This window comes from Podarcis melisellensis (genome assembly GCF_964234715.1).
Source record: "Podarcis melisellensis genome assembly, chromosome: 1".
Lineage (NCBI taxonomy): Eukaryota > Metazoa > Chordata > Lepidosauria > Squamata > Lacertidae > Podarcis > Podarcis melisellensis.
The window spans coordinates 68313288-68337177 of NC_138528.1; the positions used below are offsets into that span (position 1 = coordinate 68313288).

Sequence of the window (23890 nt, forward strand, 5' to 3'; positions counted from 1 at the left end):
CCAGCAATAGGTATTCTTCAATTGGTTCTGGGTGATACGTTTAGTTGTGCAAATTTACTCAAAAATAAGTGTGTTGTGACCGCAGTGTGGATTAACAACATGTGTAGCACATAATTGTCTGTTTCAACATGCAGTTCAACTTGCACTAGCAGCTACGTTACAAATGTGTTGAGCTGCAAACTGAAGTGTGCTCAAGCAATCGTAAAACTTATATAGTATGTGCTCAAGTCTGCATATATCTGCTTAACCCATATTCACAACAGGCTAGGGTAGTCATACTTGTGCACCAACCCATGTAAACAAAAATAGCAAGCAATATATACAGGAAAATGATCTTACACACATGAACTCTCTTCCTTCCTGAGAACATGGGGAGCTGTTTTGTATATAGACACCCCTCTCCCTTGCTCCTTGTTCAAGCTATTTTCTCTAAGCTTCTATCCATAGTACACCTCAAGCCACCATACCAAGCTCCCATATATGAAGCTGTATGGTTAGCTATACGACTATATGATTAGCATCACAGATGTGCTTCTAATTACACCAGTTAATTAAATGCTTTGCAGGAAAGAAGCTTTGGTAGACTTGGGTGTGGGTGGGTGTTGTCAAACCAACAGGATGCAATACACACTTTAGACACAACAGATCCCTTTTAAAATTTATCTAGTAGACTTTGTACTGAATATGGACTTACATTTTGAAGAACCCTAATTAAATTCAATGGAAATAAGTACTGGCATTGAATAAAAAGGGGTAGAGAACCAACGCTTTTAGGCTAGCGTTATTTTTCAATATTTGATCTGGTTTGGTCATTCTGGCAGTGACCACAAAGAATATGCAATGGCTACAAGATCTTTAACACTCCCAAACTAGTATATATATTTTAATAATTTGTGGTTTGGCTTTTTGCGATGGGTTTGAATAACATCCATGTACAGCGCTGGTGTTGCTCACAGATTTGAAGTATAAGTGTTTGGATATATTTTTATCTTTCTGTGCATCATTGCCCTCAATACTTATATATCTATATTTACAAAACAAAACTTTTATGTGTTTGCGAGGTGAACTGCACTGTGTGTATACCTGCCAACATGTAGTTGAAAAATAAAATATATTTGTCTATGCTACTTATGTGGCATTTGGCTACTTTAGTGTTTATTACTGTGATGATTATGAAGATAAATAAAATGTAAAACTTCTATTAAGGTGTTTTAATTTCTGCTTTATCTTCTCTCATGGTATGTTTTGACAAATACACACCCTGATCCAGAACCCTCGGTGCTTTCTGGTGCAAATATGGTGGGCCTTGTGTCCTACATTACTAAGGGCAGTCCTAGATTAGTAGCAGCAGTAGTATTTCAATACCATCCTTCATCCAAGAAACACAGGGCAGTTTACAATATAAAAAGACAAAAATTCACACCATAGTATATATGAATGGCAGTCTGGTCTGAGCCCAGTTAAAAGATAAAGAACCATAACAAGGGAAAGCTGTAGCCTTTAAGTTGCTCTTTAACTTTTAGCACCTGGGAAGCAGACTGAACAGCTAACCTGCTCCCATCTTCCCCACTACGGTGAAATGTATTGCATTTCTATTTAAATTTTAGTAATTATCTTCAAATTTAAATATATACAAATAAATTAGCATATGTAAAATTTATATTAATCTGCATCATCTTTTGTTCTCTCTTTTTTCTTTTTGGTAAAACCACTCTAAAATATGGAGCTGCTGTGTAAAGGGTGGCTCTGACTGAGATCAAGTTCTGCAAGTGCAAGTACAGGGGCTTCTCATTCTTCTAGAACAGATTGCACCCCGTATAGCAGAATGTATAGTAGATAAAAGTGAATGGGAAATGTATGTGTGTGGAGGGGGGTCCAAAAAGTCACTGGAGGGGGAAAAGCAAGTAACAGAAATTATTAGTGCCCCAACAGCACTAATAAAGGTATTTGGATCCCCTCTGGTTACATCTGGCCGACAACATGTGACCCCATTGTTAAAGCATTTGAACTGGCTGCTCATCTACTACCAAGTCAGGTTCCTGGTCCTTGTATTAATTTTCAAAGGTCCAGACAACTTCAATCTAGGGTACTGCAAGGGCTGCCTGAAACCTTATATTCCAGCTCAATCACTGAAATAATCTGCTGGAGCATTACTGGCCGTTTCCTGAGTTGGCAAGGCTCATTTAACAAGGAACCAAGCTTTTAGGGTCATCAGTCCAGGATTGTGAAATACTCTTCCCACCGAGATTCAGAAGGCATCTTCTATTTCAACTTTCAAATGGCCACTGAAAACTTTTCTATTCCATCAGGCCTATGCAGGCAATAAATAATACATATTTCTTATAAACAAGTTTCTGGCCTCATACTGTGGGACCACCAACTCTCAAACATGAAAACCAGATCACAAACATAGAGCAGAGCAAAATACCCACAGACTCAATCAGGTTATCCGAGGCGCATGATGCAAGGGGAAAGCAAATGCTATTACTGGGCATTTGTATTGAATGTTAGTATTCTAATGTTATTTATTTCTTTTATATACTTAAAAGCGATTTTATCCCACACTTCATCCCAGTAGTGATAGGCTACAACCACATATGCTGCTGCTGCTGCTGCTGCTGTTAATAACTAGCAATTTATCTCCTGGTCATTATATATCAGAACATAGTTATCTTTCTATATGAAACATTTTGATGCTGAGTTCCGGGAGACAAATGAGGGGAACTTTTGCAGACTTCTTTCCTACCTAATTACGCTCTCAGGGGAGCATGTTGTCCTGGCTTTTATTTATGGCATTGGTATACTAATGGATCTCAGATATTTGAACATAGCAAGGGCACCTTATTTCATGTTTTTGTCAACATCTAATTGGCTGCCTTATTTTAAAAGGCGTCATGATGAAAGCAGGATGTACATTGCCTGTGTTCTTCTGTCTTTCTTCTTCTGCGTAATGAGTGGTGCATTGGCCTTTCATCAGCATGAAAGTCTACTGCCATTTCAGAATCCACTTTTTCCATCCTGAGGAGATATTCTACATTTAGGGTCGGGCTTTTTTTAATGGGTATTCAGCATATTGACAATGCTTTCACATTGATTCTCTCACATGATACAGTCAGTTATATTTGTGCCTTTAAAGGATCTAGGCTTAACTGCTACAAATGAAAGTCTTTGCTGGACTTGCTTTACTGAGAGAACAATTCAAGCAAAACTGAATTTTAGTGGCTTAATTCCAGGCCAGTCGATACCGAATATGACAAAGTCACGGCACAATGCCTCACAACCAAGTAGATACTATAGTAGTCTGACATTTACTTCAGAAAGAAGTTGGTCAATACTTTTCCAGTCAACAAACACCACCTTTTAGATATTCTGACAACTCAAGTTCCAAGAATGAGACAGCTGTAGCCATATCACATACACCTGGTTCTTATGTCTCAAGTTAGCCAACCAGGTTTAAGTTTATTTAATTCTTGGGGGGGGGGGGAGGAAATACAGATATGTCTAAGGTTATTGCTAGGCATTTAAAGGACTCAGGGCACAGGGTACAAATCTGCATACAGTAAGCCTGCAACTTATGCAAGGGTTATGTTCTGGGGATCACGCCTGAAGCCAACACTGCATATAGTCAAAACCCAATGGGTTCAATGGCAGGTGGGATTGCCAAAGTCATTTCCCCCAGAAACCCACCCCTTTTCTAGCCCTTAATTATTATTGTTTTAAATTTGCCATGCATATATAGTTGTATGCGCACAAGTTAAATGTGCTTAAGTTGTGGGCTTACAGTACATTAATTCATATGAACATTTAGACTGACTTTTAGAGGAGGGAAGGCAACCCTTGCTCTCATTCAGAGGACTCACTCTGAACCCTGAAGGAGCAGCAGGATTTTTACACCCAGTATACTGTATGTAGATTGGGTCCTCCACCCACGATATATTAGCAAGAACTGCTGCTTGTGTACATGTTAAAACTAAAACAAGTCATATCTAATCTTACATGATTCCTCTCACACACATATACTTCTCTGCCCTCCCCCCAACCTGCTTAGTGCATGTTCTAACAAGTCCCCTGTTATCAGTCAGTACCATCCAAACATGATATCCAGCAACCATAAAATCAACAAAAGCTCCCTTCAGTCGTTTTACTCATAAAGCCAACACGTGAATGTAGAGAGCTCTGTCCCATCACCATCTTGTTCCCTGCACAATTTAGAACCTTGAAAGATCAGAGTTCTGAATCATCCAAAGGTCTCCATCAGTAGGCCTGGGTGACGTACTGGTACATTGTGCAAAAATGGTTTTATGTCCAGATCATGATAACAGTTTCAAAATTCCTGATCTCACAATACAGTATATCACCCCTGGCTACTTATCTGCATAAAGGCTTAACAATTTGAGGCAGCTTTACTGAAGAGCTTCCAGTCCTAGGTACTGCCTCAGGCAGTGCCTTTATTGAGTTTACAGGACCAGCCTTGGGAATAATGAGCACCTTTCACTAACTTCAGTCCAACTGTTCTTGACTTGGAGTAAAGGGTAAGTTTGCTATATTTAACTTAAGATTATGCTCCTGCCTCTCATTGTGGGTGGCGTGAAAGTTCACAACACTAATAAATCATCTGGATAAGACAGAAGCCACTCTATTAACAAGACTCAAAATGGAGATCTTTTGGGGAAAGTCCCCCCCCCCCCCGAGATTTCTGGTTTAACACAACATGTCAAAATTACTGGGGTCCATGAGCAGTGTCTGTGTCACCTAGCAACCAATGTTTCTACCAAGTCCATGTGTCCATTTGAAAAAAGAACCAGGCTTCTTTGTCACAAGAGGAAGTATTCTTTTCACAGGGCTTTGCAGGTTATTTCAGGCTGGCGTGCTGGGAAAGTGGTGCCTCTATTTAGAAACCCAGTCACAGGAAATACTGTCAGATAACTGCTCTATTAGAAAATCTTTGTGAGAGACCCTGTCCCTCCACTACAGGAGCACATGATAATAGCTCCTTCAGAAGCCTCTCTGCTCAACTCCAACCAACATTGTTAGTAGAAATGCAATTGTTATGTGGACAAAAGGAAGGCAGGGTTACATAAGAGCCCTGCTGGATCAGACACAGTGCCCATCTACTCCAGCATCCCCATTAAAATTTGGATTTCCCCTTTCTGAACCTTTTCCAGCTGCTTTTTAAGGAGCAGCAACAAGAACTGTTGCATTTAATAGCAATGTAGTCACCGTCCCCAGTTGGTTCAACAATAAATTCATCTGGTTCCTAGTCCTGGACATCACTTAAGATTAAGTCCAGCTTTGCTGCCCCTCTAGCTGGTTCTGTGGCAGTTGGAAGGTCATGCTCCAAGTTTGCTTTCTGGGAAGGAAGTTTGGAAGCCTACAAAGCACATTTGTCAAAAGAACTTTTATTATAAATGAGGGAAGGAACGAATCTTTTCTCTAGCATAGAATACAAGACTGTATCCTTTCCTATACAATAAACTAACACCACTGTTTTTTTTAATAATATGATCATGAGACATCCAGAAATTAGAAAACAATGTAGCTAGATAAGAACATTAATCATTCCCAAATTATAATATTGATTGTCCTTGAATCTTCTGGCCACACTTGCCCTCCTCTCCTGTCACACCAGTGTGGTGCTCTACAATCTTTGAGAACTAGTGAGTATGGGCTTACCTTTTACTTATACAATAGGCTCCCTTGGTAAGGGTAAAGGGACCCCTGACGTTAAGTCCAGTCACGGACAACTCTGGGGTTGCGATGCTCATCTCGCTTTACTGGCCAAGGGAGCCGGCGTACAGCTTCCAGGTCATGTGGCCAGCATGACTAAGTTACTTCTGTTGAACCAGAGCAGTGCACGGAAATGCCATTTACCTTCCCGCCGGAGCAGTACCTATTTATCTACTTGCACTTTGTGCTTTCGAACTGCTAAGTTGGCAGAAGCAGGGAGCGAGCAACGGGAGCTCACCCCATTGCGGGGATTCGAACCACCAACCTTCTGATCAGCAAGCTCAAGAGGCTCAGTGGTTTAACCCACAGTGCCACCCACGTCCCTTGACTCCCTTGGTAAGTTACCTTAATTTATAGCCCTGTCTAGCTTTCCTCAGCTGCTACTTCAATTAGATTAAGTGGTGGTCCTTTGAAAAACACAAGGAAATGTGGCTCAGCTACTGGGCTGAGTTTGTACTCAGTTCCACTGAGCAGAACTCTGAATGGAAAACTTAGGTCAGTTTAGCTCCCTAGCAATGGGAATGTTTGTCCGGGGAATGGACAATGGCTGGATTAAACAGGGATTAAAGGGAGGCTGTGGGTAGATGAAATGTAAATTGGGAGTTTAAAAAATATTCTAGATTTTAACTAATTTTGAAACAGAACCAAAATCAGAGTTTTTAACTTGGGCTGAGACCTATCCTTACTATTTGGTTGATAAGTTTAACCAAAGCTTACACGAGCTTGAAATGAAGTTTTTTGCAAGTGTAAGTTTATCCTCTAATTTTAAACTGTTTTTCAAAGTGAACTGAAAGCTGTTTCTTAAATTGAACTAATTTTTAATTAATGCTTAAATGTCTGACTTGGGTTGAGGCCTACCCTTATGTTTTGCCCATTATTATATAAATTTCTGGTTGCTGTTTACTGCAGCCTCTCAAGTCTGCCCTGCACTGGAATTTAGTTCCTAGTTCACAATGCCTCTGCTGTACCCTATTTTAGCAGATGAAATAAATAAATAAATACATAAATAAAATGAATGAATGAACACACTTACCTTCTTGAATGATTTGCTTGTTAATTTAATGCTCTGTCACTGGGGCTTAGATGCTTCATCAGCTGGGGCTCCTTTCTTGCTCACAGAAGTTTTAGTTTACTCCTTGGAATAGAGATGATTATCCATTTTTCAACATAAAATGACCTATAGACATATGAGCTAATTAATCTGGCATTTGCAATATCAACTTCATTATTTTTTCATAGCAGTTTTGCGCACACTGAGCTAAAGAACTGTTGCAAAGGAAGCTTGGGGACTCTGTTGTAGCCTGCCGGCTTCTCTCTGCAAGATAAGGTCATAAGTTGTTTGCAATTGTCCCATTCTGTGAGTTCCAATTAGAGTTAATTACAAACTTGAGGAGCCCTGTGGCATTTTAAAATGAGGCTTCATGAAGGTCTTGCAGCCCATGGTATGAGCTGATACAGTACAGGTCAATATTCACACAGCACAATCCTATGTACGGTATCTTTACTTGGAAGCAAGCCCACTGTCCTCAGTGGTGCATATGCTCAGATCAGTGTGCAGTGGGTTACAATCGAAGTTAGTTAGAGAGAGGACCTTGTTTTGTTGAGCCACATGGAAAAAAAGGATGAGGTCTAAACTGACAGCTATAATTAGAGACCCATGTGTCAACAGAAAAAAAATAAAACTGCAAAAATAAATAAATAATACAAATGAGGGGGGGGGGAATGAGTAGAATGACTTGGTCATCAAAGGAACAATAATTGAGGTCAGCTATAAACATGTGCTGCTCACGCATTTCTGAATTCTTATGAAATAGTTTCCCTAAGCAGTATGACGTTCCAGGGGCAGAATTCCAGGCTTCGTCTCCTTTTAAAGTAGATAAATATCACTTACGGACACACTGTTAAGACCATATTCATGGAAGACAATCTTAATTGGCTATGAGTGATCACCAAAGAAGAAGAAAGTAAATCCCACTGGAGACCTATGGTGCTTTGTAATATTTGATTTTACTTACAAGATGAGATACACAGCATAGAACTCCTGAAAACAGCAGTTACACTGCCCTGCATCAGATCTCCAGAGGCAGTCTAGCATTCTGAGATGCTTTTAAACTTCCAGAGCTCAAAGCTCACTTTCATTTTCAAGCTGCAATTTCTGTCTCACTATCCCAAAGCCCTTTTCTGTTGTTCTGTTAAAACTCACCAGATCTTGTTTATACAATTCATTGTAGGTGGGGGATGAGATGTGCCACTACTCCTAAACTCCTAAACTGGATTTTCCTATTCAAAACACTCAAGGAAGACCGACCTATTTCCTAACCATCTTGGGCCATTTGCCTGTAAATTTCCCTAACAAAAGATGAGGCTGCAGTGTTTGGCTACAGCTTCATTGACAAAACCCTACGAAAGGACTTCAAAAATTTGGATGTTTTGTACATCCCACCATGTTGGATTTCTGGGTGATGCCTATGAGCCATGGTTTGACTATCAATTACTCAGTTTGGGAGGTGCTACAAAATGCACAGTTCTCATTACAAAACCCTACAAAACAACTACAAAACTTGGGCACCAGTTTGAAGTGAATCAGACAACGTTGGATTTCTGAATGTTAACTACGAAATGGCCCACTCTGATGTATCAATTACTCAGTTGGGGGGGGGGTGTACAAAACTACTTCAAAACCTTGGTACCGGTTTTGGGGGGATCCAAAACTTCAGGATTTGTAGTTAATGAATTGGCCACTGCCAATTCAAGAACTTTTAAGCAGTCATTCACAGGGTTGGCTTAAGACTTTTTCTTGCCTGAGGCAAAGGATACTATTATAGCACACACACAACACACACATTCCATGTATAGAAGCTGCCTAAACTGGCAGTTAAATCTTATTTCAACCCTGGCAATAGGACAGTGTTCCCCAGTACACTTGAGGGCAGCAAACTAGTTAATGGGGTGACGCAGAGGCACCATCTTCTGAAAATGATTTGGGGGGGGTGACGTCACACGTGCAACATCATGAGGAGCCAGGGAGCATAGTCGAACACACTGCCCCAACCTCCTGCCGTGCAGTGGTTTCAACTTGAACAAAATCGGAATCCAGATATTCCCGGGCAGCCTCCCCTCTATTCAGTTTGGTCATGCCAATGTAATGCTAGTACTTTATTATCTGCTTCCAGACCCCTCTTTGTCATATAAATGAAACATTCAAAACACAGATTTAGGAAGCAATCTACATTCCCCTTAAATGTGTTTGTACTCCTAGTCCTGACCCATTTCATACTGTGTGCCTTCTAGATATATACACCGTGCTGCTTTTTGTAACTGTGTTACTTAAAGCCATAGACATTTCAATTGTGTTTCATTTCAACAAAGCATTGGTGATTAATTGGAAGAAGAAACACCTTCAGGAGATGAAAGTCTCACTTGGAGTACAGTTGTGAGATGTAATAAAGACACTGGTAGCGGGAACGGGAGCTGTTTTTCTAACAGTTGTCATGGAAACACAGAGCAAGTAGGGCATCTGCTATGCTGTCATCATACTCTGGAAAACCTTGTGAGCCTGATGACATAAAATCAATACAGTGAAAGCTGTTTGGGGACAGTCAGTTTTTGGTGCTCCATCAGGAACATGGAGGTTAAATAGGGCCTTGGTGCTCATATGCCTCTGATGCTGGTTAAACTTCAAAAAGCATCCAGTTGATTACAGTCTATTACAGTTGTTGATGTTGCATTGTTGTTGTTTTTTTAAAAAATAATCTCCTGAAGACCTAATGCAATACTGGGTGCAAAAGTGTACAATCAGTTTGACTTTGACAATTTCCAGAGGAATACCTTTTGCAGCAAAAATAGCAACCTTAAAGACTAACACGTCTATTATGGCTCAAGTTGTTGTGAACTACAACCCATTTACTCAAACACATGAAATGGTATTCTGATGTTGTTATCCTAGTTGCATGTTCATATGAGTGGTTTTTTTTGGGGGGGGGAGACAGAAATGGTATAATGTGAGGTCAAAGGAAAACAAAATGCAGAAAAGTACAGTCAGGAATAATTACATGCTGAAGACAGTTCTTGATTACTTGAACACCCCAGCACTAATAAGACAATTAACACATGCTAAAAATACTTTGATTTTGGTTTCTTTACCTGTTTCTTGGATGTATATCTAGCGACCTCTTCAGGTCAACTTCCCAAAAGCAAACTATAGCAGAACCAAATTTGACAATCTGACAAGTGGTGCTCATTTTCCTCTTCAGCCTGAGAAAAACCAATTAAAAAGAAGAGAAGCATAAATATAAATATAAATAAGATTCCATTATTAATTTCTATAGCTGCTCAAGAGTGCAAACTGTTTTCTGTCCTTAAAAGGTAAAGGGACGCCTGACCGTTAAGTCCAGTTATGGACGACTCTAGGGTTGCGGCGCTCATCTTGCTTAACTGGCCGAGGGAGCCAGTGTTTGTCCGCAGACAGCTTCTGCGTCATGTGGCCAGCATGACAAAGCCACTTCTGGGGAAGCAGAGCAGCGCACGGAAATGCTGTTTACCTTCCCGCCGGAGCTGTACCTGTTTATCTACTTGCACACATGCTTTCAAACTGCTAGGTTGGCGGGAGCAGGGAGCGAACAACGGGAGCTCACCCCGTCACGGGGATTCAAACCGCCGGCCTTCTGATTGGCAAGCCCTAGGTTCTGTGGTTTAGACCACTGTGCCACCCGCATCCTTACCCATTCCCAATCCAAGCATGTTAACTCTGAAGTAAGTCCCATTTACTTTAGTTGGACTTACTTCCAGATTGGTTAATAATAATAATAATAATAATAATAATAATAATAATAATTTTATTATTTATACCTCGCCCATCTGGCTGGGCTTCCCCAGCCACTCTGGGCAGCTTCCAAAAAAATATTAAAATACTGTAATACATCAAACATTAAAAGCTTCCCTAAACAGGGCTTTAGTACTGCAGACTGGCAGGTAGGTTATAATATCCCAATTTACGAGCAGCAAACTAAGGCTGTGATTAACTATAACCAGGGTCGTACACTGATGAATAAATGGTTGAGCAGGAAGCTTCTGTGGTCAAAGGGCAGCTAACATTTGGATCACTTAAAAATGCACTTTTGCAAAGGATTCCAAAATATCAAGGAGAAAAGCTTTGGCTTCCGACCTTTAGAGCCAATGTGACATAACTTATGAAGAAGAAGCAAGCAGCAGTGGATAGAAACGGTATATTGTGCAGTGAAGAATGAAATTGATGTTCTAGTCTGCTGAAAACATAGCTTCACTTCCACTTGGAAATTCAGCATGGTTTGTTTTTTTTGCCAAAGGCAAGGAAACTCTAATATTAGACTATGTACATGAATCATGTACACAAGTTGATAACAGCAACAAAATAATTTGAAACTACAGTGGTACCTCGCAAGACGAATGCCTCGGAAGACGAAAAACTCGCAAGACGAAAGAGTTTTTCGTTTTTTGAGTTGCTTCGCAAGACGAATTTCCATATGGGCTTGCTGCGCAAGACAAAAACGTCTTGCGAGTTTGTTTCCTTTTTCTTAAAACCGCTTGAAGAGGTGCAGTTGCGACTTGACCGTGCTTCGCAAGAGGTACCACTGTATACACTACAATGCTAACTTCTGGACACCATTAAAAATGAGACCTTCGCTTACTAACAAGTCAAGAAGTTAGCTACACAGCAACTGAAATGTTCCTTATTGTAAAATAATTTCTATACAACTCATATACTCAGATTGAATCTACTATTCTAAATGGGAGTCTTAGACTTTTGATACAGTGAGCCTGCCCTACAAAGGTGACAGACCTCAATTTCCCAAGTTTAATTAATGTCCAAACCACTCACAAACATGTGGAAGTAAAATAGGTTATGGCACTTAAAAAATGTACGGTATCTCTGCACAATACTGGACAGAGCTATTATAAGCCTATATAAGGACCCCTATGCTAGGGTGGGGGTCGGTCTTAAGGAAGATACATATTTACAAGATATAAAGAGTTGTCCCATTTGTTCAGGCAATCCATATGGACAACACAGCTGCAATACATTTGTTTGGAAAGGGAGTGGAAATGGAGAGGGTTCTATCGCCTGTCTTACTAAGACAATCCCCCATCACAATGAGGGACACAACACCTGACCAAAATGGAATCAGCATGGAAATGCCTCACAAACTTTGTGGTTTCCCACTCTTCTTGGTGAATCATGGTCTCCAGACCATCACAACCATTCATGACTCTGAGGTAAAAAGTTTGTGGCAAGAATTGTAGCAAACTGCCTAGCTGCTCTCTAACTGAACTGAGGGTCAGCAAATTAATAAATTCAAATGATGTGAAACTACATGAAAAAAGATCTATTTTCTGTAGCAGTTTTTCATGTGTGGTTAATTTGTTTTCACACACGTTATAAATAAAGCTTGCCTCCCTACTAAAATAAAACACTGTTTCCACTGGATTTAACCACAACTAAGAATATCCACATGAAAGCAGGGTTGTTTTTAATTATATTTTCTGCAGAGATGTCACTTGCTTTTGAGATGGCAAATACATAAGGGAAAAAAAATACTTGTTCTTTTTCAGTTCCTTGGCATGAATATTTAGACAAAGGCAATGTTCTTCCCAGTAAAGACCAAAAGCGGGCAGGTGGTTGAACAGATCGGGAGAGTGGGTTGGTGAAACTGGCATCAAAGTACTAATTTGCAGTTGCAGGAAATGGCTATAATGAGATTGATTAAAAATCAGGGGGTGTGCAACCTTCCCTCTGTCTTCTTTAATCTGGGCACATATTTATTAGCAGGTAATGAATCATACTCAGAGAAATCTACAGGCTATAATATACTTATCACATACTGCTTAGTGATTATTTGACAAGCACAAATATTTAAAGGCGCTTTAAGCTCAAGAGTGGTCTGACACATCCAGATAAAGCAATCTTTATTGTTCCAGTACTGAAAACTAGCTATTAAATGACACAGATTACATTATTATGCTAGAAATTCAAAGAGAGATAAAGATGTTGCTGTACCAAGTTGTGGTATACAGCCTTATGCTCAATGACACTTACTCTGAGTAGACATGTTTAGGATTGTGCTGGAAGGCAATGCTACAAGTATGCATCAAGCACACATGACGTAAATACACTCTCCTGAGAAAGAACACAAACAGAAATTAATCTGACACTATGAAGCTCTGCTGATGTGAACAGCTGGTTGGGGTGGGGAAAACACACAGAAAAAAATTAACTTTGCTGCACTTTAAGGCAGTAACATGAACACACTGCAAGATAGTGGGGGCAGGGTTTTGTGCCATATCTATTCATTAGGGTCTCAGAGGCAGCACAACCAGTTCCTCTGCACTGGGCATTGAACAGAGTGCAATGTATCGCAACTATGATATAGCGAATTGAGCAGAAAGGAAGGCAAGAGGTCGGGGTGCCAAATTTTGGGCTCACACAGGGTACCACTTGAAAGACCAAAGCCTGTCCCTGAGGGTGTACTAGGGTGTAAAGACAGATGCAAAAAACTCTACCTTTAGTAGCTGTTTAGAAAATGCAACATTGTTATGTGGCATACCTGCTGAAATTCCTTCTTCTACAGAGCTACTAAATAGCAGGAACTTTGTGGTATTGGAACAACCAAATAAAGGTTGTTCAGCCATATGCAATGAGGATTTCCCTCAAAATGAGTAACTTAAAAAGGGCTGCAACAGTCTAGTATAGCCTGAGCTGCTTTGGAAATCCCCCTACTGTAAGCGTTCACAAAATTGCAGGCACAATCAAGTTGGAGTATTATGTGACGTGCCTCTTCATAAGCTTTTACCATGAACGCATTTCATGTTAAGAAACGCTTTTGCTCTCCAACGTCCACCCGGCGAACAGCTGTTGAAGAAACAAGCCAGACAATGAAGCAATATTAATTCATGTCTCCACCTCTGTGGCCTCGATTTTGACTCGTGGCGGCAGCATCAGGAAAATGAATGGAGGGAGGTGCAGAAGTGGCAAAATGGATTTGGGGGAGCGCGGCGGGAGGAAACTAGGCCCCAAAAGTAAGATTTCGGAAAGAGAAATAATAAAAGCATTTCACATGAACGCTCCCATCTTAAAACACTTCCCCCCGCCAAGGCAAATCCTCTTGGTTTCGATCGAGCTAACTTTCAAGTAAGCATATTTAAGGTCTGGAGTCTCAATTTTGACGTTCCCAGAGGAGAAGCGCTGCTCCTTCAGGAAACCCCACGGAGGCCTTGGGCTGAGGGGAGCTGCCTCCTTCTCTACTAGCAAAAAGCAGGCGGCGGAGATCGAGTGAGAGACGAAGAGGGCCACACCGCCGGTTCTCTCCCCTCGCGTGATTTCGCCGTAAGGCCGCGAGACCGCCCTTCGAGCAGTGGGCGGTGGGAGGAGGGCCCTTTCCCGAAAAGGAAGGCCCCGCGGCGTCACGTGACGAGGCGCGGACGGGCCAGAGCCTCTGTCGAAGGCGGAAGTCGGGATGGTTCCGGAGCTGGGAGTTCGCGCCCCGCCTCGGCGGCGATAAGGGGAGGGTCTCTGGGTTGGCTCGGCGCGGGAGTCGGGCATGGCGGCCCCGGGAGGAGTGCGGGCGGCGCTGTGCGCGCTCCTGGCTCTGGCCGCGCTCGCCGGGCACGTAGCCGGCGAAAAGGTATGCGGCGCGCGCGCGACCCCTCCCCGTCCGTTCCCGTGGCGCTCGCGCTCCCTCTCCCTCCACTGAGTCTGCCCGCTTCCTCTCCAGTCCCCGGAATATCTCTGCATCTAGGAGGGAGCGGCAGCGGAAGCCCCATTTTCCGGAGGGTTATGTTAAAAAAAAAAGCTTATGTTCAAAAGGCCAGGGCTTGTCATATCCATACATTTAGGGAATAAGGCGCCCCCGCTTCCCCGCCACCACCACCGCCCGCAACGCCGGGGCTGTCAATCTCACCTCCGTCGCTGACGCTTGCTTTCTCGTTATCGACGACTTTTAATTTCTGAAAATACATATTTCTGCAGCACTCTTAAAATATCCCTTAAGCAGAACGCATGTAGGAGCTCTCCTTCAAAAAGAAAAGAAAAAGTGATAGGGCGAGGTAGGAGGATTGCAAAGCACAGCAGAAAGAATCGGTTTTCGGACAGGGAGGTTTTTGCTATGTCATATATGTTTATCCGATTTACCCCACCCCGAAATGTTTGTCGTTTTCTCATTTCAGATGTCGTGAAGAGCAAAGGGAGGCATTTTGCTTCTTATAATTACAAACATGTTCAACTTCGAAATACATTCCCCTTAACTGAATAGTATTTGATGTTGACTTGGGCTTGTTGAGAGTTTCAGTGGCCACCTTTAGCTTTAGCATCATGTTTGTGGCCAACAGCAGTTACTATGGATTTTTATGATGCTTCTAATTCTGACTGCTGTCTTGCATTCCTATCCTTTGTTCATGTTGTCATCTTGTGTATTAGACATCTGTAGATGTCTTCTTTTCTTCTTCTTTGGCAATCACTCATAGCCTAGTAAAATTGTCTTCCATGAACACAGTCTTAGCAATGTGTCCGTAAGTGACTGTGGAGGCCATAGGTTTCTGGGTGAGAATCACGGTGAGGATTTGACATGCCTTACTCTTAGCTCGTTTCTCCCTTTCCTCCTGAGTTCATGTTCAAAGTCCATGATGCCTTTGGTTAAGGCTAGTCTCCAATTGTACGCTTGCAGACTGCATTTTAAAGATTTGCCTCAAGAGCGTCTTTAAACCAGTATTTTGCTTTCCATTCTTAAGTTGGGAATAGAGTAGTTGCTTTGGAAGATGATAGGCATCCAAACCACATGACCAATGTAGGAGTTGTTTTTAAAGATCAAGCACAACTGGTTGTGTTTGGGTGTTTCATGATGAGTTGTGGTGTATAAACTGGTATAAATCTATCTAGTTCCCATTTTTACAGTTCTAGTCAAATTAACTTGATCAAGCATGGTTCAATTTATAGAGCCAAACATCTAATCAGAAGTGTAATTTTTGTTAAGTTTTCTTTCTGTTATTCATTTTTTAGAAGGTAGGTTGAAGCCTTTGAAGACATATATAAATTCCAACAGGGTAAAAATCATAAATACTCTGTAAAAAGAGAGGCACTATTGTCATTATATGTCATTTATACTCTTAAGTATTAGTTTTTAAACATGTTTCACCTGTTGATTGTTTTTATGTTTTGTTCTTGATGACACATCCCTTAGTTCTAAGCTTGTGTTTATTTTTCAGAATTCTGAAGATGTCCGATGTAAATGCATCTGTCCTCCTTACAAAGACCATGCTGGCCAAATTTTCAGTAAGAATGTTTCACAGAAAGACTGGTAAGTATATGGCACTTTTGTCTTGTTCTTAACTAAAATGTTTGCCCTTTATTTAATTGCCATTTCAAAGGTACTGTTGTTGATACAGAATTTTGTAATGTGGAAATTAATCCTTATGCTGAGCCTAAAGGTGCAGTAAAGGCAAAAGATAAGGAGCTGTTGAATTTCAGGCTGTTTAGTAAACATAAGTAATAAACTATAGTTTCTTTTTATGATGGAACTGAAATACAACAGCATTTATGAAAGAAAAGCCTTTAGTTCAAAAATGATTTATTTTTAAGCACTTGCATTTGAGGCAATCAGACAAAACTCCAGTTCTAATATTTTGGCATACCTTGAGTTGGCTGTCAAAAGTAGTCAAGCAAAGGCATGTGGGTTAGCCTAATTTGTATATATGAACTTGAAACAGTGGCTTTCATAGTGCCTTTCAATATATAGGGCAAGTCTTGGAGGGAAAAACAGTATTTCCTCTCAATGAATGCTAATACCTACACTGTGGTGCTTTTCTGTTAGCAGAGCCGGCATTGGGGCCCTTAGCATAGAGCAGACAATAGATCCAAAAGAATCCCCACCCAATCATGGCGCAGGCTTACTTGTGGTGGTCACAGCAACAACCACTGCTACCACTCTGAGGGTGGCAACAACACCAAAACCACTCACTGCCTTCCACCATGGTCCCAGACATGGTTGAGAGGCAAGAACACTTTTGAACAGAAGATGAGCTCTGCTCCCATTCAGTCTGGACTGTGGATCTATGAAATCAATACATTTCATTGTAACATTCAGACATTACGTTTTGGGTAACTTGAAAAATGGTGGACGGCCACCGCAAATGGGAACTAAGCTTTGCTCTCTTTCAAAAGCAAGGCTGCTCCATAGTGCTGAAAAACATCCCACAAGGAGATTAGTGAATGGTGACCTGGCCAGGTCAGGCTGGTTACTGCTGGCACCAGTCCCGTCTATTAGTGTAGTGACTGGAAGCTTTTCTTCATGACTAGCAACACCAGTGTATAACATGCCCTTTGGCGATAGCTACTATATGTTCCTTAGATGATCCCAAAGTAATCCAACTGGATGAAGTTTGGTTTCATTTACAAACTTTAGGAAGTATGGTTTCATCTTCTTTCTGGCTCAACCCAGAATGATTAGATGCCATAGGCATTAGCTTGGAAGGTTTTATGAGGCTAGTAGCATACTTATTTAATGCCTTTGCCATGTACTGAATCTCCTTAGGTTGGCCATCATGAATTTGATCATTTGCCCTTGTCATTTGAACGATGCGGGAGTCAATACAAACAGAGTGGAACAATTAATAAATTAGCTGTGATAAGTAAGTGTTGCCCAGAAGGTATATGAAAGCAGCCATATACAAAGGACTTGTAAATTTGGTTTTTCATGGACATGTTCACTTTCACTGAGAAAAGTAACTGCATTCTGGCATATACAGTTAAACCCTCTTCTAATGAAGATAAAGGGATGGTACAGTGCAGTTCCTCACAGTGTAAGCCTCATTCTGTGCTGGAAACCAGAGAAGAAAGGTTTCCACACCAATACTGTCTTGTCTGTATAGGAGTAGGCTTTTAGTAGATCGTACAGGAAGAACGCATGGTAGTTTCATAAAAAGGTGTATGGTATTTCACATGGTGGGAGAACTCTTGACAATGTGAAGTAGGAGGGAAAGCAGATGACAATTGTAGCAATCGCGCCTAACTTTCTGTGACCGCTTGCCTATTGAAAATACTCCACTTCTGCACCGCCTTCAATTCAGCAGTTGTTTCTGCCTGCAAAAGAAGGAAATAAGTTTTTTCTAAGATCTACAAATTGCTTCCTAGGCAATTTCATGCTCCTTTTGAACGTCAGAATACCTTTCAGTATGCTAGAGTAAAGAGATACAGTATGTGTGATTTTGGGAGCCAGATGGATTGTTGCCAGGGCAAGGATCTCTTCTCTGAACATTTAACAATCACTCCAGCTGCTGTTACCATTTCCATGCCCCACAGCTGATATCCACTGAGGGCTCATGATGGTGATGAAGATCCTGGAGTAGAGCCTAGCAAGTCAGACAGAGATTTAGAGATTCAGGGCATTCTCTTAGATACCCCCATGCTGGCATTTGTACTCTAATGTGTTTTCCTCCTCCTAAGTGACTTAAGTTCTGTTGCACCAAATTAAATATTTAAGCAGATCATTATTTGGGTTAAATGTCAATTATTTCTAACTTCCAAAAATATGAATAATAGATTGTGAGTTCTTGGTACATTCAGCATGTGTTCTCACTGAAGAAGATGTTTCTTGCAATGTATAATTTTACCTAAACTTACTCTGAGCACTTTTTCCTTTCTACCCAGTGACTGTCTTCATGTTGTGGAGCCAATGCCAGTTCCGGGACCAGATGTAGAGGCATATTGCTTACGTTGTGAATGCAAATATGAGGAAAGAAGCTCTGAAACTATTAAAGTAAAATACCTCTTGATTAACTTTTTTTAGAACTCAAGCCAGTTAAAGCTCATTTGTTCAGTTAAGACTTTTGCCAAACTCCACATTTTAGATTAGACAAACCTATAAAATAAAAGTTTGTATAGCATAACCTACATAAATTGCATAAAAATCCTTCCAGAGAAAAAATATAATAAAATAATGACTCTTGAGTATTATGTGTGTGATGCAGCAGCTACAGTAATAGAGTGTTGGTAGCTAGATTTTGAAGAACATTTTTGCCCTATATAATATTGATTCTGTACTTTGCTTAGTGTAAATAAGCCAGCTCTCCTATTTGGTTTCTTTCTACTAACCACAGTTAAGGGCTTTCTACAGTTTGTCCAGGTTCAATTGTCACAATAAACTGCAGTTAAAATAGAAGCGGAAACTTGCAAGCTCCTCACAGCAATGCCAGAGGAGTGCAGGAGGTACATGTGAGGTCAGAGAGTATTACGGCTTGTCTTCATAATGCTAAACTATTGTTTAGCATCACTTGTGAATGCAGCCAGTCTCATGCTTCCTAGACCGTTTATTGGTCAACAATTTATGATGTTTTTCTATCAAGCAACAATGGCTAATCCCCATAGCACATGTTTTGCCAGTCAAGGCATGCTTAACAGGCATAGCATTTGGTCTATTGGTGTCATTACCATAAATTATTTAAGTTAATATTGGAAATAACATTAAGTGATAAGAGATAGTCATGTTTAAATGCTCACATACAGTAAATCTGCCCACCCCGTTCATTTTTGTATCCAGTTCTTGAATTGCTTAATATTTTGTTAATATTTTTGCAAGGCTGTGGTAACAGCATCAGAATTGCTTAATTTGTGCATCCAGCTTAATCTTTCTCTGCTGTGCTGACAGTGGCCTTGTTTATTGATGTACAGTCTGCTTTTATGGATGGCATTCAAAGCAAGCTTGTGACAAGCTTTACATTGGAGCAGTCCAGGCCCCTCACCCGCTTGTTGATCTTCTTTCACAAATTCACTTTGTGCTGCATCCAGAGGTTCTTTTACAACCCATTTTTGCTGCTGTTTCCTGTTTTTTAAAGACTCAGTTGGAATGGGCACCTGTTTAGCGATGATAAGTTTCCCTGAGAAAATGAATCCATATTATCTGAAGAAATTGAGTTTTGATTTTCCTACTCTTTAACCCCTTTGATAGCTTTGGTGCGTTTTCTCTTTGTTTCACTTGCTCATGCTAAATGCTTAAGTGGTTTAAAAGTCCATTTGGATACATTGCTGAGAATGGAATGCCTAAATGTTTACAATGCTGTAATAGACCGTTAGTTTCACTTGGCCAGCCAACATTCTCCCTATTAGTGTGTTTTCAGATGGTATAACTGAACTATTATCTTATGCCATGTAGGTTACAATCATCATATATCTCTCCATCTTGGGTCTCCTCCTGCTGTATATGGTGTATCTTACCTTGATAGAACCTATTCTGAAGAGACGCCTCTTTGGACATTCACAGCTAATACAAAGCGATGACGACGTCGGGGTAAGTTATTTGTCTGAATAATATTCAAGGTCCCTAGTTGCAAAATTTCAGGTTGAATTTTGATCGTTCAAAATTCTGATGTAAAAATATGTTTTTAAAAAATATAATACTAAAATAGCATATAGGCAACAACCTATTCAAAATGGTACTAATCAGCAGACAGCAAATGCCATGGAAAACAAGAGTATCTTTGTTGGTAGTGAAAGATGTACAAAGAATACCAGATGGAAGATGGTTTCAAAGGCTTGGCCCCAAACTTAAAAGTCCTGCTTTAAGTGGCAGTTCTTCACTGATCTTCCATAGCACAGAGGAATTATTGTTAAGTAGTCTACATCCTATTTCCCTGATAGTGAATAGGCGTGGTAAGGCATTATACATATGACCATGTCACATGTTATGCACATGGTGTTGGGTATGTATAAAATCCTGAAACACTCTTTCCCATGCTCCGACAGGTATAGGATATTTTAACCAGCTCAAATGTATTCCTGGGGATTGTCCAGGTGTTGTTTGAGTCAGCTTGTGCAACCTTTTCACTTAAAACCTGATGTCAGATTTCCAATTTGGTGTATGCTGTTTAAAAAAAAATCCTAAAGGCCTTGAAGTATTGCTGCTAAAAATACTAGTCAGTTTTGACATGTTAACATGGTAAACAGTTCACAATGTGGATATTTAATCCTTAGTATATATCACATACTTGCCCTTCTCTAAAGCTAATCTTTAAAACACAGCTTAGTGCCAAAAATCTGAACAGTAGGTTTAGCATTGAATGTTGATGTTTATGAATGGCATTCATCCAGTGGTATGTGTAATAGAATGGCATGAGTGCTTAACATAAATATAGTAGTTCAACTTTGTCACCTAAACAGCTGTATTTTTGCTTTTCTTTTAAGATATTGAATATAAACATTTGTGCTCAGTATTATTTGACATCTTGGAGTGAGTACTCTAAACAACTTTACAACAATAGGTGTTGCTGATTAGTAGTGTAGTTGCTTAGACAGAGTCGCAAGTGTGCTGGTAGTTTAAATTTCAATGCTATCTTGCAAACTGAAGAATACACAAGATCCTTTTACTACTCCTGATAATCTTGCACTGGAAAACAATTTATATTGGGTTTAACCAACATTAGTTGTACTAATGTTGGCTAGATACGCCTAATTTCATTACATTAATTTCAATGAGTAAAACATGGATACAATCTACTGATTATTAGTGGTCTCAGGGAAGTATTAGTTGATTTTCAAGGCAGTATCCAATGAAGTAGTTCTGTTTGACTTAGTGCAAGGACTTTTGGCTGTGCAACAAAACTTCCCCTTCCTTCCATCTTCCCATGTGCACCTTAAACCTCTTCTGGGGTTTCCCTTCAACTCTCCAGAGCAGATTAGGAGAGGAGGCATGGGGTGGGGGGAGAAAGAAGAAATAGAGGAAGTTGTATTGTGCAAGTGAAAATTCTCTCTTTTTTTAAAAAAAAGATTTTTATTAAAGTTTCAAAATTTATATAAAAATGAAGCAAACAATAATACAAACAATAATACTAACAGACAAAAGTAAAAACAAGTATAATTTCAATTCCTTATTTTCTTATAACTTACTTCCCCGACTTCCTCATACCTCCCCTTTCTGTATTCCAATTTCTAATTTATTAATTCAGCAAATCCTTTCCCTTAATTTTCATTTAATTTTTGACTTTTCTTTTCTTTTTACTTATCCAGCAAGTGAAAATTCTCAAGCTCGCAGAATCCTCAAGCTTCAACCCTAACCAGTGGCGTAGCGTGGGGGGTGCAGGGGGGGCCGGCCGCACCGGGCACAACATCTGGGGGTTAGGGTTAGGGGGCGCAAATCCACGGGTTAGGGGGCACAAATTACTTGCCTTGCCCCAGGTGCTGACAACCCACGCTACGCCACTGACCCTAACTTTGCTATTTTTAATTGCTTGGGGCCAAAGTGAATGCAATTCATCTCATGCACAGCATCTCATCTTTGCAAAGTGAATGCAATTCATCTCATGCACAGCAGAAAAGGGGTTGCCAACTTCTGCAGCTGCAACTTCTGCATGCTGAACGATAACAATTTAATAATGAAAACTTATCTCCTTTAATTTCAGGATCACCAGCCTTTTGCAAATGCTCATGATGTGCTGGCTCGTTCTCGAAGCCGAGCCAACATGCTGAACAAAGTGGAGTATGCCCAGCAACGTTGGAAGCGCCAAGTCCAAGAACAGCGCAAATCTGTGTTTGACCGTCATGTTGTGCTCAGTTAATAAGTAGAGTAATTATCACCAAATCGTGTTGGAGGAAAATTAATGGACGAAAGTAAAGTGCCAGATTGTTTTCCTGGTGTTCCACTTCATCGGAAGACCATTTTTGCTCGTTAGCAGCAAAGGAAGCACAAACATGAGGGGAAGGAATATCTTCAAATATTTAACAAGCCAAAATCTTAGTACACTACTAAGTTGCTTTTACTAATAAAGCATAAGCTTATTATTTGTGTGCTAATTTTGACATTGAGAGATGATTCACTATGTTTCTTAAATGCAAGTTTCCCTAATATCTATTTGAAGAAATGAGACGGTGTGCCACATTTCTGCTACAAGTGACTTTACATATTGAACTTTTATATATGTATATTTGTTCTTTTCTAACTGTCTGATGCTGTGTATCAAAAACCTGGGTCTTTCAGTATAGCTGTTGCATCTAAAACTGGCTGGTTGTATGCATTTTATTGCTTGCACCTCTGCAACTTTAAGACAGGGAACTCTAGAGACTTGAAGTGCTGTGTAAATGAAACAATGTAGAACAGAATAGGAAGTGTTGGACCTCCTCGGTTGCTTGCTAAGTGTCTACAATGTGATATCTAAATTTATTCATCTAAATCTTAATAGTTGGTGGATGATAATAATCTTTAAAAATTAGCTGGATAATGGAATGCGAATAAATTATTCAGAATCTTCTCTTGTCCTGGGAGTTAGTTATACTTGGAAAAATTATTTTGATTCCATAAAATTTGTCAAGTGAAGCATTTTAAAATGAAATACCATGTGGAATCCATTTGGGTATTTTAGTCATCAGGTCAATGCATTTGAAGGCATTCATAGTTTTAAGACTGGATTTGGCTAGTTTTAAGTTTTTTGGGGGGATTTGCAGGCAACCTTTTTTTAAAAAACAGACAGCTGTTAGCCTTCTGGACCCTCTGGAACAATGACTGTCCAAGCAGCATTTCTGTTGTGAGAATATTTCAGTTTTTCAGAAGCAATATATTGATGCTTGAAAAGGCAATCTCCCCTGCACCAAGCTAGTGTGCTTATTGCAGTTGTGGCTGCTTTGTAGCTCTGCAAATAGTATCCACAGTTTCCATAACTGATATACTTCCCCTGTGCCCCAAACTTACACAGGTTGCTGAATTTCTTTATTGGGTGTTTCTGTGTTTTCGCTTTAGATGCTGAAAATCCTTTTAATGTCCCACAGCAACATGGGAATGCTCATCTTGTCCTTCAGCAAGAACAAATATGAATCCATTGCAGTGTTATGTACAGCTGTGCTCAACCATTTCAAAACCATTGTGCTTTCTTTCTTTTTGGCTATGAGCATTCATCTTGATTGGTCATTAATTTGAAGAGGCCAAGGAAAGATTTCTTTGTCATAGCAATACTTTTAAAATGCATTTGAAGCCATGCTGTAATTACAACACTTTTGGGGTGTGTACCCAAGACTTGATTTGACCAAAGCCTGTTGTTATTCCTTCATCCTAAGGTAGTGTGTTTAAACCTGGTTTGTTTTGTCAGTGTGAGGACTTGAAGGTTTAGCTTGGTGGTGGTAATTTAAGTACATAGCCAACTAAGGGGGATAGCCAAT

The 23890-nt window shown here is 40.3% G+C and overlaps 1 protein-coding gene and 2 long non-coding RNA genes across 18 annotated transcripts in view; 1 reads left to right on the forward strand and 2 right to left on the reverse strand.

Moving 5' to 3' along the window:
* LOC309374066 overlaps positions 1 to 15597 on the reverse strand; it is a 52481-nt gene extending 36884 nt beyond the window's left edge. For 3 of the 16 annotated variants that reach the window (XR_014170343.1, XR_014170344.1, XR_014170345.1), the window contains exons 1-4: positions 13554 to 14018; positions 12800 to 12880; positions 9871 to 9981; positions 6761 to 6904 (exon numbers count right to left, since the gene is read on the reverse strand). This is a non-coding gene — a long non-coding RNA (uncharacterized lncRNA). Of the gene's footprint in view, positions 1 to 6760; positions 6905 to 9870; positions 9982 to 12799; positions 12881 to 13307; positions 14085 to 14660; positions 14972 to 15004 lie in introns of those variants that run through there. The other 13 variants (XR_014170341.1, XR_014170342.1, XR_014170335.1 and 10 more) reach the window with 12 other exon arrangements.
* On the forward strand, positions 14244 to 22989 carry TMEM9B (TMEM9 domain family member B). The gene is made up of 5 exons (XM_081918821.1): positions 14244 to 14384; positions 15961 to 16052; positions 18401 to 18509; positions 19902 to 20036; positions 22144 to 22989. The coding sequence occupies exons 1-5, from the start codon at positions 14301 to 14303 to the stop codon at positions 22297 to 22299; spliced, it is 576 nt and encodes a 191-aa protein (XP_081774947.1). The 5' UTR covers positions 14244 to 14300; the 3' UTR covers positions 22300 to 22989.
* On the reverse strand, positions 17609 to 18393 carry LOC309374186. The gene is made up of 2 exons (XR_014170377.1): positions 17918 to 18393; positions 17609 to 17833 (listed from the first exon to the last, which is right to left on the reverse strand). It is a non-coding gene; the product is annotated as an uncharacterized lncRNA (long non-coding RNA).
* Positions 22990 to 23890: the final 901 nt, after the last annotated feature.

What these genes read in the sequence shown, in the direction of transcription:
- TMEM9B (XM_081918821.1), top strand. Translation starts at nt 14,301, where the DNA reads ATGGCGGCCCCGGGAGGAGTGCGGGCGGCGCTGTGCGCGCTCCTGGCT. An exon ending in GGCACGTAGCCGGCGAAAAG is followed by an intron (nt 14,385 to 15,960) that starts GTATGCGGCGCG and finishes TTTATTTTTCAG; the next exon opens with AATTCTGAAGATGTCCGATG. An exon ending in AATGTTTCACAGAAAGACTG is followed by an intron (nt 16,053 to 18,400) that starts GTAAGTATATGG and finishes CTTTCTACCCAG; the next exon opens with TGACTGTCTTCATGTTGTGG.